Source organism: Oncorhynchus gorbuscha, linkage group LG03, assembly GCF_021184085.1.
Source record: "Oncorhynchus gorbuscha isolate QuinsamMale2020 ecotype Even-year linkage group LG03, OgorEven_v1.0, whole genome shotgun sequence".
In the NCBI taxonomy this organism is placed as follows: domain Eukaryota; kingdom Metazoa; phylum Chordata; class Actinopteri; order Salmoniformes; family Salmonidae; genus Oncorhynchus; species Oncorhynchus gorbuscha.
In genome coordinates, this window is record NC_060175.1 from 102,714,549 (window position 1) to 102,729,351 (window position 14,803).

At 41.8% G+C, this 14,803-nt stretch overlaps 1 protein-coding gene across 1 annotated transcript in view; it reads right to left on the reverse strand.

Annotated features, from left to right (window-relative positions):
* Positions 1-1,603: 1,603 nt before the first annotated feature.
* LOC124018040 overlaps positions 1,604-14,803 on the reverse strand; it is a 46,263-nt gene continuing 33,063 nt past the window's right edge. Inside the window, exons 21-29 of the mRNA XM_046333304.1 lie at positions 14,483-14,620; positions 10,619-10,753; positions 9,785-9,919; positions 9,220-9,357; positions 3,949-4,101; positions 3,561-3,613; positions 2,920-3,025; positions 1,834-1,933; positions 1,604-1,643 (exon numbers count right to left, since the gene is read on the reverse strand). Coding sequence (XP_046189260.1) covers positions 1,604-1,643; positions 1,834-1,933; positions 2,920-3,025; positions 3,561-3,613; positions 3,949-4,101; positions 9,220-9,357; positions 9,785-9,919; positions 10,619-10,753; positions 14,483-14,620 — 998 coding nt within the window. The remainder of the gene's footprint in view (positions 1,644-1,833; positions 1,934-2,919; positions 3,026-3,560; positions 3,614-3,948; positions 4,102-9,219; positions 9,358-9,784; positions 9,920-10,618; positions 10,754-14,482; positions 14,621-14,803) is intronic.

The following is a 14,803-nucleotide window of genomic DNA, read 5'->3' on the forward strand; positions in this document are numbered from 1 at the left end:
TAAGATAATACCAAGGATTTATATAGTAAGGACTAAGATAATACCAAGGATTTATATAGTAAGGACTAAGATAATACCAAGGATTTATATAGTAAGGACTAAGATAATACCAAGGATTTATATAGTAAGGACTAAGATAATACCAAGGATTTATATAGTAAGGACTAAGATAATACCAAGGATTTATATAGTAAGGACTAAGATAATACCAATGATTTATATAGCAAGGACTAAGATAATACCAAGGATTTATATAATAAGGACTAAGATAATACCAAGGATTTATATAGTAAGGACTAAGATAATACCAAGGATGTATATAGTAAGGACTAAGATAATACCAAGGATTTATATAGTAAGGACTAAGATAATACCAAGGATTTATATAGTAAGGACTAAGATAATACCAAGGATTTATATAGTAAGGACTAAGATAATACCAAGGATTTATATAGTAAGGACTAAGATAATACCAAGGATTTATATAGTAAGGACTAGATTCATCCCTTTAGGAATTAAGTTACTGCTATTGTTTACACAACTATAAAAAAACATAATTTGTTAACATACAATAGCTGCATGCCCAGAGTGAGACCTAAGGCAATAGAAGGAGGACATATATAGGAGTCCTATACACATATATCTAGTACTGGCCCAGTGTGTGGGTTGAGTGTAGAGCCATTGAGTTACACTGTACACTCAGAGGACAGTTTATTAGGTACATATAGTAATGGGTCAGACCCCTCTTTGCCTCCAGAATAGCCTGAATTCTTCGGGGCATGGGATTCTACAAGTTGTAAGGAAACGTTCAAACGATTGGTATCAAATCAAATCAAATCCAATTTTATTTGTCACATACACATGGTTAGCAGATGTTAATGCGAGTGTAGCGAAATGCTTGTGCTTCTAGTTCCAACAATGCAGTAATAACCAACAAGTAATCTAGCTAACAATTCCACAACTACTACCTTATAGACACAAGTGTAAGGGGATAAGAATAGGGGACCTAACGTGTGCCAGGGAAACATTCTCCACACCATTACACCACCAGCCTGTACCGTTGACACCAGGCAGGATGGGGGCCATGGACTCATACTGCTTACGCCAAATCATGACTCTGCCATCAGCATGACGCAACAGGAACCCGAGATTTTGTCGTACCAGGCAATGTTTAACCACCTTTAATTGTCTAGTGTTGGTGATCTCGTTCCCCAGGAGGCCGGCTGTTTCTCCGATACTGGATCCGGTCAGCCCGGCATCGACGATCATCCCACACTCAGTCGCTTAGGTCACTAGTTTGACCCATTGTAATGTTCAATCAAACACGGTAATTGGATGCCGGTCTACCTGTTTTATATAACAAGCCACGGAACCATTTTCGTGAACGGAGTGGTGTACCTAATAAACTGGCCACCGAGTGTATTTAGGCTATATATACACACACTATCTATTACTATAGAGTACATGTCTCGGTTAGAGAAGACTAACCTGTATTAGGGACATCTGAGCGTACCCTCTCCAGCTGAACCTTTCAAATTCCGCGGGTTATAGCCGAAACGCACCGGCCGCCCGTCCAGCGTGGTACCCTCCTCTATCTCAAACTTCAGGTGGTGCAGGTCTGAAAGTAGTGGTCCGGACGAGGCCTGGGATGAAGGAGGAAGGAACACTGGTTTTAATAATCCGGCCTTTAAAATAAGATTCTGTCCTCAGCTGGATACTGTTTCTCAAGGAGTTGAGTTAAAACAGCCATCTGGGAAAAAAAGTGTTTGGGACCATGTTTTTATTTTGTTTGTGTGATGCAAAGTGAATGTTTTTACACCGGTTTTCAGTCACCTGTTACACTTGGGTCCCTCTACGTTGGGTCTGCAGCGACATCTCCCGTTCCTCTCCCCACAGGACTGCCCCACTGATCCTCCAATGTCACACTGACAGCCTGCAACACACACACCAACACATCTAGATATACTGCAGTACAACCTGCAACACACACACCAACACATCTAGATATACTGCAGTACAACCTGCAACACACACACCAACACATCTAGATATACTGTAGTACAGCCTGCAACACACACACCAACACATCTAGATATACTGCAGTACAACCTGCAACACACACACCAACACATCTAGATATACTGCAGTACAACCTGCAACACACACACCAACACATCTAGATATACTGCAGTACAACCTGCAACACACACACCAACACATCTAGATATACTGCAGTACAACCTGCAACACACACACCAACACATCTAGATATACTGCAGTACAACCTGCAACACACACACCAACACATCTAGATATACTGCAGTACAACCTGCAACACACACACCAACACATCTAGATATACTGCAGTACAACCTGCAACACACACACCAACACATCTAGATATACTGTAGTACAACCTGCAACACACACACCAACACATCTAGAGATCATGATGTACTGCAGTACAACCTACAACACACACACCAACACATCTAGATATACTGCAGTACAACCTACACCAACACATCTAGAGATCCTGATAGACTGCAGTACAACCTGCAACACACACACCAACACATCTAGAGATCATGATATACTGCTGTAAACAAATATCACATAATTTATCACATAACTTAATTCCTCGTACAACAGACCAGTGTTATTTAGCAGAGGAGATTTAGAATCACACTCTTGATGTGGAATAAAACTCTACGGAAGTAGCCTTTCTTTCTTGAGACATGTAAAAGCCCAAATGTTGCCCTGGAACCAAGAGGATGTCCTCTTGATCTAATGGTTAAGATGTTGGGTTGGTGGTTCCGACTGGTTCCGAATGGTTCCGACTGGTTCCGAATGGTTCCGACTGGTTCCGAATGGTTCCGAATGGTTCCGACTGGTTCCGACTGGTTCCATGAGGCTTACCTTGACAGCCGAAGAAGCTGTCACTCTGCAGGTTGAAGAATCCATCTTTACACACAGAGCAGGTGCCACCGCACGCATTGGGCTTACAGGGACACTGGCCGTTACTCTGAAACACAGAAACAGAGAGGAGATGTTGTCCATATATTATTATCATTATTATTATTATTTTTGTATAATTATTATTATTATTTGTATATTTGTATTTTTTATTATTTTATTATTATTATAATTCTAATTATTATGTGTATAATTATTATCATTTTTATAATTATTATTTGTATAATTATTATCTTTTTTTATAATTATTTTTATAATTATTATTTTTTAAATTATTTTATTATTTCTATAATTATAATATTTTTTTATCATTATTTTATTATTATTATTGTTACTATTGTTATAATTATTATAATAATAATTATTTTTAGTATTATTATTATTTTTATAATTATTATTATTTTTTATAATTATTATTCTAATTATTATTCTAATTATTACACTAGTAGTGCTAGCCAGTGTTATTTTCTATGTCCATTCCAAAGAGTATTGAATCACTGAGAAAACCCCATCTTTACTGCTAAACCATATTATTAGCTAAAGTACTGTACGTCCATGTTGTTATTAACAAGCCCACTTCTCACCTGAGCACACTCTGCCACACCACCCATTGTCCCTTCAACGTTGCATTCACAGTCTGAGAGAAGGAGGAACACACGGAACATTCATTTCACTACTGGGCTGTCATAGGAATATGAACCTCACAATAGCCAACACAATGCCTCCTTTTGATGACATTTAAAGCAGGGGGCGGGCAATTCCAGTCCTCGAAGGGCCTGATTGGTGTCACAGTTTTGCCCCCAGCACCCAGCAAACACACCTGACTCCAATAATCACCTAATCACGATCTTTAGTTTAAAATGCAATTTGCTTAATCAGCTGTGTTTGTTGGGGATGAAGAGACAGTGTGAAACCAATCAGGCGCTCGAGGACTGAAGTTGCCCATCCCTGAAGGGTAAAGTTGTGTCTTACTGGAGCACCCATAGACGGTGTCAGGTGACAGGTTCCAGAACAGGGGTTTACACCTGTCACAGGCCACTCCCTCCACATAGAGAAGACACTCACAGGAGCCAACGGTTGGCAGGACCTCGTTCTGTACAGAACCGGCTGGGTTACATGTGTCAGCTGCAGAGCAGGAAGAAACAAATACCTCAGTAAAATACAGGAAACAAATAGTTTAGTAAAATACAGTAAACAAATAGCTTAGTAAAATACAATAAACAAATAGCTTAGTAAAATACAGTAAACAAATAGCTTAGTAAAATACAGTAAACAAATAGCTTAGTAGAATACAGTAAACAAATAGTTTAGTAAAATACAGTCAACAAATAGTTTAGTAAAATACAGGAAACAAATAGTTTAGTAAAATACAGGAAACAAATAGTTTAGTAAAATACAGGAAACAAATAGTTTAGTAAAATACAGGAAACAAATAGTTTAGTAAAATACAGGAAACAAATAGTTTAGTAAAATACAGGAAACAAATAGTTTAGTAAAATACAGGAAACAAATAGTTTAGTAAAATACAGGAAACAAATAGTTTAGTAAAATACAGGAAACAAATAGTTTAGTAAAATACAGTAAACAAATTGTTTAGTAAAATACAGTCAACAAATAGCTTAGTAAAATACAGGAAACAAATAGTTTAGTAAAAATACAGGAAACAAATAGTTTAGTAAAATACAGGAAACAAATAGTTTAGTAAAATACAGGAAACAAATAGTTTAGTAAAATACAGTAAACAAATAGTTTAGTAAACTACGGGAAGCAAATAGTTAAGTAAAATAGTCATTATTTTATCTTTCCTTATAGATGGACAATGGACTGGGAGATACAAATCAAACCAAATTGTATTTGTCACATGCGCCGAATACAACAACAACCTTACAGTGAAATTCTTCCTTACAAGCCCTTAACTAATAATGCTGTTGGAAGAAAATAGAGTTCAAAAAATATACAGGGTGTTACGGTACAGAGTCAATGTGGAGGCTATATACAGGGTGTTACGGTACAGAGTCAATGAGGAGGCTATATACAGGGTGTTACGGTACAGAGTCAATGAGGAGGCTATATACAGGGTGTTACGGTACAGAGTCAATGTGGAGGCTATATACAGGGTGTTACGGTACAGAGTCAATGAGGAGGCTATATACAGGGGTACCGGTACAGAGTCAATGTGGAGGCTATATACAGGGTGTTACGGTACAGAGTCAATGTGGAGGCTATATACAGGGTGTTACGGTACAGAGTCAATGAGGAGGCTATATACAGGGTGTTACGGTACAGAGTCAATGAGGAGGCTATATACAGGGTGTTACGGTACAGAGTCATTGAGGAGGCTATATACAGGGGTACCAGTACAGAGTCAATGTGGAGGCTATATACAGGGTGTTACGGTACAGAGTCAATGTGGAGGCTATATACAGGGTGTTACGGTACAGAGTCAATGTGGAGGCTATATACAGGGTGTTATGGTACAGAGTCAATGTGGAGGCTATATACAGGGTATTACGGTACAGAGTCAATGTGGAGGCTATATACAGGGTGTTACGGTACAGAGTCAATGTGGAGGCTATATACAGGGTGTTACGGTACAGAGTCAATGTGGAGGCTATATACAGGGTGTTACGGTACAGAGTCAATGAGGAGGCTATATACAGGGTGTTACGGTACAGAGTCAATGTGGAGGCTATATACAGGGTGTTACGGTACAGAGTCAATGAGGAGGCTATATACAGGGGTACCGGTACAGAGTCAATGTGGAGGCTATATACAGGGTGTTACGGTACAGAGTCAATGTGGAGGCTATATACAGGGTGTTACGGTACAGAGTCAATGAGGAGGCTATATACAGGGTGTTACGGTACAGAGTCAATGAGGAGGCTATATACAGGGTGTTACGGTACAGAGTCAATGAGGAGGCTATATACAGGGGTACCAGTACAGAGTCAATGTGGAGGCTATATACAGGGTGTTACGGTACAGAGTCAATGTGGAGGCTATATACAGGGTGTTACGGTACAGAGTCAATGTGGAGGCTATATACAGGGTGTTATGGTACAGAGTCAATGTGGAGGCTATATACAGGGTATTACGGTACAGAGTCAATGTGGAGGCTATATACAGGGTGTTACGGTACAGAGTCAATGTGGAGGCTATATACAGGGTGTTACGGTACAGAGTCAATGAGGAGGCTATATACAGGGTGTTACGGTACAGAGTCAATGAGGAGGCTATATACAGGGTGTTACGGTACAGAGTCAATGTGGAGGCTATATACAGGGTGTTACGGTACAGAGTCAATGAGGAGGCTATATACAGGGGTACCGGTACAGAGTCAATGTGGAGGCTATATACAGGGTGTTACGGTACAGAGTCAATGTGGAGGCTATATACAGGGTGTTACGGTACAGAGTCAATGAGGAGGCTATATACAGGGTGTTACGGTACAGAGTCAATGAGGAGGCTATATACAGGGTGTTACGGTACAGAGTCAATGAGGAGGCTATATACAGGGGTACCAGTACAGAGTCAATGTGGAGGCTATATACAGGGTGTTACGGTACAGAGTCAATGTGGAGGCTATATACAGGGTGTTACGGTACAGAGTCAATGTGGAGGCTATATACAGGGTGTTATGGTACAGAGTCAATGTGGAGGCTATATACAGGGTATTACGGTACAGAGTCAATGTGGAGGCTATATACAGGGGTACCGGTACAGAGTCAATGTGGAGGCTATATACAGGGTGTTACGGTACAGAGTCAATGTGGAGGCTATATACAGGGTGTTACGGTACAGAGTCAATGTGGAGGCTATATACAGGGTGTTACGGTACAGAGTCAATGAGGAGGCTATATACAGGGTGTTACGGTACAGAGTCAATGAGGAGGCTATATACAGGGTGTTACGGTACAGAGTCAATGAGGAGGCTATATACAGGGGTACCAGTACAGAGTCAATGTGGAGGCTATATACAGGGTGTTACGGTACAGAGTCAATGTGGAGGCTATATACAGGGTGTTACGGTACAGAGTCAATGTGGAGGCTATATACAGGGTGTTATGGTACAGAGTCAATGTGGAGGCTATATACAGGGTATTACGGTACAGAGTCAATGAGGAGGCTATATACAGGGGTACCGGTACAGAGTCAATGTGGAGGCTATATACAGGGTGTTACGGTACAGAGTCAATGTGGAGGCTATATACAGGGTGTTACGGTACAGAGTCAATGTGGAGGCTATATACAGGGTGTTACGGTACAGAGTCAATGAGGAGGCTATATACAGGGTGTTACGGTACAGAGTCAATGAGGAGGCTATATACAGGGTGTTACGGTACAGAGTCAATGAGGAGGCTATATACAGGGGTACCAGTACAGAGTCAACGTGGAGGCTATATACAGGGTGTTACGGTACAGAGTCAATGTGGAGGCTATATACAGGGTGTTATGGTACAGAGTCAATGTGGAGGCTATATACAGGGTATTACGGTACAGAGTCAATGTGGAGGCTATATACAGGGGGTACCGGTACAGAGTCAATGTGGAGGCTATATACAGGGTATTACGGTACAGAGTCAATGTGGAGGCTATATACAGGGGGTACCGGTACAGAGTCAATGTGGAGGCTATATACAGGGTGTTACGGTACAGAGTCAATGTGGAGGCTATATACAGGGTGTTACGGTACAGAGTCAATGTGGAGGCTATATACAGGGGGTACCGATAGAGTCAATGTGGAGGCTATATACAGGGGTACCGGTACAGAGTCAATGTGGAGGCTATATACAGGGGGTACCGATAGAGTCAATGTGGAGGCTATATACAGGGGGTACCGGTACAGAGTCAATGTGGAGGCTATATACAGGGGGTACCGATAGAGTCAATGTGGAGGCTATATACAGGGGGTACTGGTACAGAGTCAATGTGGAGGCTATATACAGGAAGTACTGGTACAGAGTCAATGTGGAGGCTATATACAGGGGGCACCGATACAGAGTCAATGTGGAGGCTATATACAGGGGGTACTGGTACAGAGTCAATGTGGAGGCTATATACAGGGGGTACCGGTACAGAGTCAATGTGGAGGCTATATACAGGGGGTACTGGTACAGAGTCAATGTGGAGGCTATATACAGGGGGCACCGGTACAGAGTCAATGTGGAGGCTATATACAGGGGGTACTGGTACAGAGTCAATGTGGAGGCTATATACAGGGGGTACCGGTACAGAGTCAATGTGGAGGCTATATACAGGGGGTACCAGTACAGAGTCAATGTGGAGGCTATATACAGGGGGTACCGGTACAGAGTCAATGTGGAGGCTATATACAGGGGGTACTGGTACAGAGTCAATGTGGAGGCTATATACAGGGGGTACCGGTACAGAGTCAATGTGGAGGCTATATACAGTGAGTACCGGTACAGAGTCAATGTGGAGGCTATATACAGGGGGTACTGGTACAGAGTCAATGTGGAGGCTATATACAGGGGGTACTGGTACAGAGTCAATGTGGAGGCTATATACAGGGACTACTGGTACAGAGTCAATGTGGAGGCTATATACAGGGGGTACCAGTACAGAGTCAATGTGGAGGCTATATACAGGGGGTACCGGTACAGAGTCAATGTGGAGGCTATATACAGGGGGTACCAGTACAGTGTCAAGTGGAGGCTATATACAGGGTGTTACAGTACAGAGTCAATGTGGAGGCTATATACAGGGGGTACTGGTACAGAGTCAATGTGGAGGCTATATACAGGGGGTACCAGTACAGAGTCAATGTGGAGGCTATATACAGGGTGTTACAGTACAGAGTCAATGTGGAGGCTATATACAGGGGGTACTGGTACAGAGTCAATGTGGAGGCTATATACAGGGGGTACCAGTACAGAGTCAATGTGGAGGCTATATACAGGGTGTTACACAGTACAGAGTCAATGTGGAGGCTATATACAGGGGGTACCAGTACAGAGTCAATGTGGAGGCTATATACAGGGTGTTACAGTACAGAGTCAATGTGGAGGCTATATACAGGGGGTACCAATACTGAGTCAATGTGGAGGCTATACAAAGGTTGAGATCGAAATCGAGATGGATATTGAATGTACAGTATGTGTGTATTATATGAGCAAAGGGACTGAATTAATTTGTCATTGAGGGATGATAAAGCTCTATTGATTGATTAATTGATTAATTGATTGATTGATTGAATGACCAAGTCCATAGGAGGTCACCTACCTTGGCAGAGAGGGAATCCGTAGGTTCCAGAGCTGCAGGTGTCACACCTCTGTCCCACGACGTTGGGTAGACAGGTACACTGACCACTCACCTGGTCACAGCTACTGAACCTGGAGCCCTCAGCTGAGCACTGACAAGCTGAGGGAGGCGAGAGATATTAACACATTAGTATAGTAGCTGGGGAGACAGGAGAGAGAAGAGGGAGTTAGCCAGCTAGCATTTAGCTAGATTCAGACTTGAATTTAGTGACAGATTAGACAGGGTAATAAACACATAACAACATGACAGATTAGACAGGGTAATAAACACATGACAGATTAGACAGGGTAATAAACACATGACAGATTAGACAGGGTAATAAACACATAACAACATGACAGATTAGACAGGGTAATAAACACATGACAGATTAGACAGATTAGACAGGGTAATAAATACATACAACGCAGACGGCCGCCCATCTTTTAACAAAGTACCTTGGATATATTTAGTTTTAGATATTGAAGCAATCTGATTTTAACAACCAATCAGGCTTTGAGATGTCGTCTGAACTCGGACAACTTACGAGTGCAGCTGGGGAAGCCGTAGAAACCAGGAGCACATTGGTCACAGGCGGTGCCGCTGTAGTTGGGTCTGCATTGGCAGTGGCCCGACACACTGCAGCTGGAGCCCAGGGAGGTGTGAGGATCACAGGTGCACACTGGGTAAACAGGAAGTAACAACATTAGATAGTGGCTGTGTTCTGCTATGTCGCTAATAACCAACTGAGCAGACTGACCAGTCGACAAATAATGAACCTTGGCAGTTGGGGTAGGAGTGTGTAATTGAGGTGTGTGTAGTTGGGGTGTGTGTAGTTTCGGTGTGTGTAGTTGGGGTGTGTGTAGTTTCGGTGTGTGTAGTTGATGAGCGTGGTGTGTGGTCCTGTCAGCGGTCAGTACCTTGGCAGTTGGGGTGTGTGTAGTTGGGGTGTGTGTAGTTGGGGTGTGTGTAGTTGAGGTGTGTGTAGTTGGGGTGTGTGTAGTTGGGGTGTGTGTAGTTGGGATGTGAGTAGTTGAGGTGTGTGTAGTTGAGGTGTGTGTAGTTGGGGTGTGTGTAGTTGGGGTGTGTGTAGTTGAGGTGTGTGTAGTTGAGGTGTGTGTAGTTGGGGTGTGTAGTTTCGGTGTGTGTAGTTGAGGGGTGTGTAGTTTCGGTGTGTGTAGTTGGGGTGTGTGTAGTTGGGATGTGAGTAGTTGAGGTGTGTGTAGTTGAGGTGTGTGTAGTTGGGGTGTGTAGTTTCGGTGTGTGTAGTTGAGGGGTGTGTAGTTTCGGTGTGTGTAGTTGGGGTGTGTGTAGTTGGGGTGTGTAGTTTCGGTGTGTGTAGTTACGGTGTGTGTAGTGTGGTCCTGTCAGCTGTCAGTACCTTGGCAGTTGGGGTAGGAGTGGAAGCCTGATCTACACTGCTCACATCGCGGTCCCTGGAACTCTGGACGACACACACACCGTCCAGACCAATCACAGCCCTCTGGGAGGGAACCCACGCTGCTACAGCCACACACTGACGGAGAGGAAAGACCAACAGAGTTTGTGTGACAACATTTATGAACTTTTATTGTAATTCCAAAACAGAATTAATTCCAGAAACAATTCACTCAACAGGCAAGCGGTCCTGAGTCAGTATTGAGCTGTATATCAGTATTGAGCTGTATATCAGTATTGAGCTGTATATCAGTATTGAGCTGTATATCAGTATTGAGCTGTATATCCATAGTCCTGTCTGTATATCAGTATTGAGCTGTATATCAGTATTGAGCTGTATATCAGTATGAGTATTGATCCTGTGTGTTGTATATCCATGGTCCTGTGTGTTGTGTCAGTATTGAGCTATATATCAGTATTGAGCTGTATATCAGTATTGAGCTGTATATCCATGGTCCTGTCTGTTGTGTCAGTATTGAGCTGTATATCAGTATGAGTATTGAGCTGTATATCAGTATTGAGCTCTATATCAGTATTGAGCTGTATATCAGCACTGAGCTGTATATCCATGGTCCTGTCTGTATATCAGTATTGAGCTGTATATCCGTGGTCCTGTCCGTATATCGATATTGAGCTGTATATCAGTATTGAGCTGTATATCAGTATTGAGCTGTATATCAGTATTGAGCTGTATATCAGTATTGAGCTGTATATCCATGGTCCTGGTCCTGTCTGTATATCGGTATTGAGCTGTATATCCGTGGTCCTGTCTGTATATCGGTATTGAGCTGTATATCAGTATTGAGCTGTATATCCGTGGTCCTGTCTGTATATCAGTATTGAGCTCTATATCCATGGTCCTGGTCCTGTCTGTATATCGGTATTGAGCTGTATATCCGTGGTCCTGTCTGTATATCGGTATTGAGCTGTATATCAGTATTGAGCTGTATATCCATGGTCCTGTCTGTATATCAGTATTGAGCTGTATATCCATGGTCCTGTCTGTATATCAATATTGAGCTGTATATCCATGGTCCTGTCTGTATATCGGTAGTGAGCTGTATATCAGTATTGAGCTGTATATCAGTATTGAGCTGTTTATCCATGGTCCTGTGTGCTCTGTCAGTATTAAGCTGTATATCAGTATTGAGCTGTATATCAAATATAATAATAATATAATAATAATAATAATAATAATAAATATAATATAATAATAATATAATAATAATAATAATAATAATAATAATATAATAATAATAATAATAATAATAATAATAATAATATAATAATAATAATATAATAATATAATAATATAATAATAATATATAATAATAATAATAATATAATAATAATAATAATAATATAATAATAAATAATAATAATATAATAATAATAATAATAATAATAATAATAATAATATATGCCATTTAGCAGACGCTTTTATCCAAAGCGACTTACAGTCATGTGTGCATACATTCTACGTATGGGTGGTCCCGGGAATTGAACCCACTACCCTGGCGTTACAAGCGCCATGCTCTACCAACTGAGCTACAGAAGGACCACATATCAGTATTGAGCTGTATATCCATGGTCCTGTCTGTATATCAGTATTGAGCTGTATATCAGTATTGAGCTGTATATCCATGGTCCTGTCTGTTGTGTCAGTATTGAGCTGTATATCCATGGTCCTGTCGTGTCAGTATTGAGCTGTATATCAGTATTGAGCTGTATATCAGTATTGACTTGTATATCAGTATTGAGCTGTATATCCATGGTCCTGTCTGTTGTGTCAGTATTGAGCTGTATATCAGTATGAGTATTGAGCTGTATATCAGTATTGAGCTCTATATCAGTATTGAGCTGTATATCAGCATTGAGCTGTATATCCATGGTCTTGTCTGTATATCAGTATTGAGCTGTATATCCGTGGTCCTGTCCGTATATCAGTATTGAGCTGTATATCAGTATTGAGCTGTATATCAGTATTGAGCTGTATATCCATGGTCCTGTCTGTATATCGGTATTGAGCTGTATATCCATGGTCCTGTCTGTATATCAGTATTGAGCTGTATATCAGTATTGAGCTGTATATCCATGTATATCCATGGTCCTGTCTGTATATCGGTATTGAGCTGTATATCCGTGGTCCTGTCTGTATATCGGTATTGAGCTGTATATCCATGGTCCTGTCTGTATATCGGTATTGAGCTGTATATCCGTGGTCCTGTCTGTATATCGGTATTGAGCTGTATATCCATGGTCCTGTCTGTATATCGGTATTGAGCTGTATATCCATGGTCCTGTCTGTATATCGGTATTGAGCTGTATATCCATGGTCCTGTCTGCATATCAGTATTGAGCTGTATATCAGTATTGAGCTGTATATCCATGTATATCCATGGTCCTGTCTGTATATCGGTATTGAGCTGTATATCCGTGGTCCTGTCTGTATATCGGTATTGAGCTGTATATCAGTATTGAGCTGTATATCCATGGTCCTGTCTGTATATCGGTATTGAGCTGTATATCCATGGTCCTGGTCCTGTCTGTATATCGGTATTGAGCTGTATATCCGTGGTCCTGTCTGTATATCGGTATTGAGCTGTATATCAGTATTGAGCTGTATATCCATGGTCCTGTCTGTATATCAGTATTGAGCTGTATATCCATGGTCCTGTCTGTATATCAGTATTGAGCTGTATATCCATGGTCCTGTCTGTATATCGGTAGTGAGCTGTATATCAGTATTGAGCTGTATATCAGTATTGAGCTGTTTATCCATGGTCCTGTGTGCTCTGTCAGTATTAAGCTGTATATCAATATTGAGCTGTATATCAGTATTGAGCTGTATATCCATGGTCCTGTCTGTATATCAGTATTGAGCTGTATATCAGTATTGAGCTGTATATCAGTATTGAGCTGTATATCAGTATTGAGCTGTATATCAGTATTGAGCTGTATATCCATGGTCCTGTCGTGTCAGTATTGAGCTGTATATCAGTATTGAGCTGTATATCAGTATTGAGCTGTATATCAGTATTGAGCTGTATATCAGTATTGAGCTGTATATCAGTATTGAGCTGTGTATCAGTATTGAGCTGTATATCAGTATTGAGCTGTATATCAGTATTGAGCTGTATATCAGTATTGAGCTGTGTATCCATGGTCCTGTCTGTTGTGTTAGCTTTCTGAAGAGACAGACATGTAGCAGACGATGTTTTTTGGAGCCAATGTGTTGGCAGACAGACAGTCACGTTGGCACAGTGGGTAACAATGTGTTGGCAGACAGTCAGTCACGTTGGCAGAGGGGGTAACAATGTGTTGGCAGACAGTCAGTCACGTTGGCAGAGGGGGTAACAATGTGTTGGCAGACAGACAGTCACGTTGGCACAGTGGGTAACAATGTGTTGGCAGACAGTCAGTCACGTTGGCAGAGGGGGTAACAATGTGTTGGCAGACAGACAGTCACGTTGGCACAGTGGGTAACAATGTGTTGGCAGACAGACAGTCACGTTGGCAGAGGGGGTAACAATGTGTTGGCAGACAGACAGTCACGTTGGCAGAGGGGGTAACAATGTGTTGGCAGACAGACAGTCACGTTGGCAGAGGGGTAACAATGTGTTGGCAGACAGACAGTCACGTTGGCAGAGGGGGTAACAATGTGTTGGCAGACAGACAGTCACGTTGGCAGAGGGGGTAACAATGTGTTGGCAGACAGACAGTCACGTTGGCAGAGGGGGTAACAATGTGTTGGCAGACAGACAGTCACGTTGGCAGAGGGGGTAACAATGTGTTGGCAGATACTCACGTTGGCAGAGGGGGTAGTTGAAGTAGCCTGGAGCACACTGGTCACATGAGTAGCCCTGGAAGCCTTGGTGACACTGGCACTGCCCAGTCAGCGTATCACACCTACCACCCTGGCACCCGGCGCCTGAGCATCGACATGCTGGCGGAGGAGAGGGCACACTGGGGTCATTACACAACCAACAAGTGTGTTTGTGTTTGTTTGTGGGGCTGGGGAGGATGAGCATGCCTGACAGTGTGTAGTTATCTAGTGTATATCTCAGTGTGTAGTTATCTAGTGTATATATCTGTGTGTAGTTAGTCATATATCTGTGTGTAGTTATCT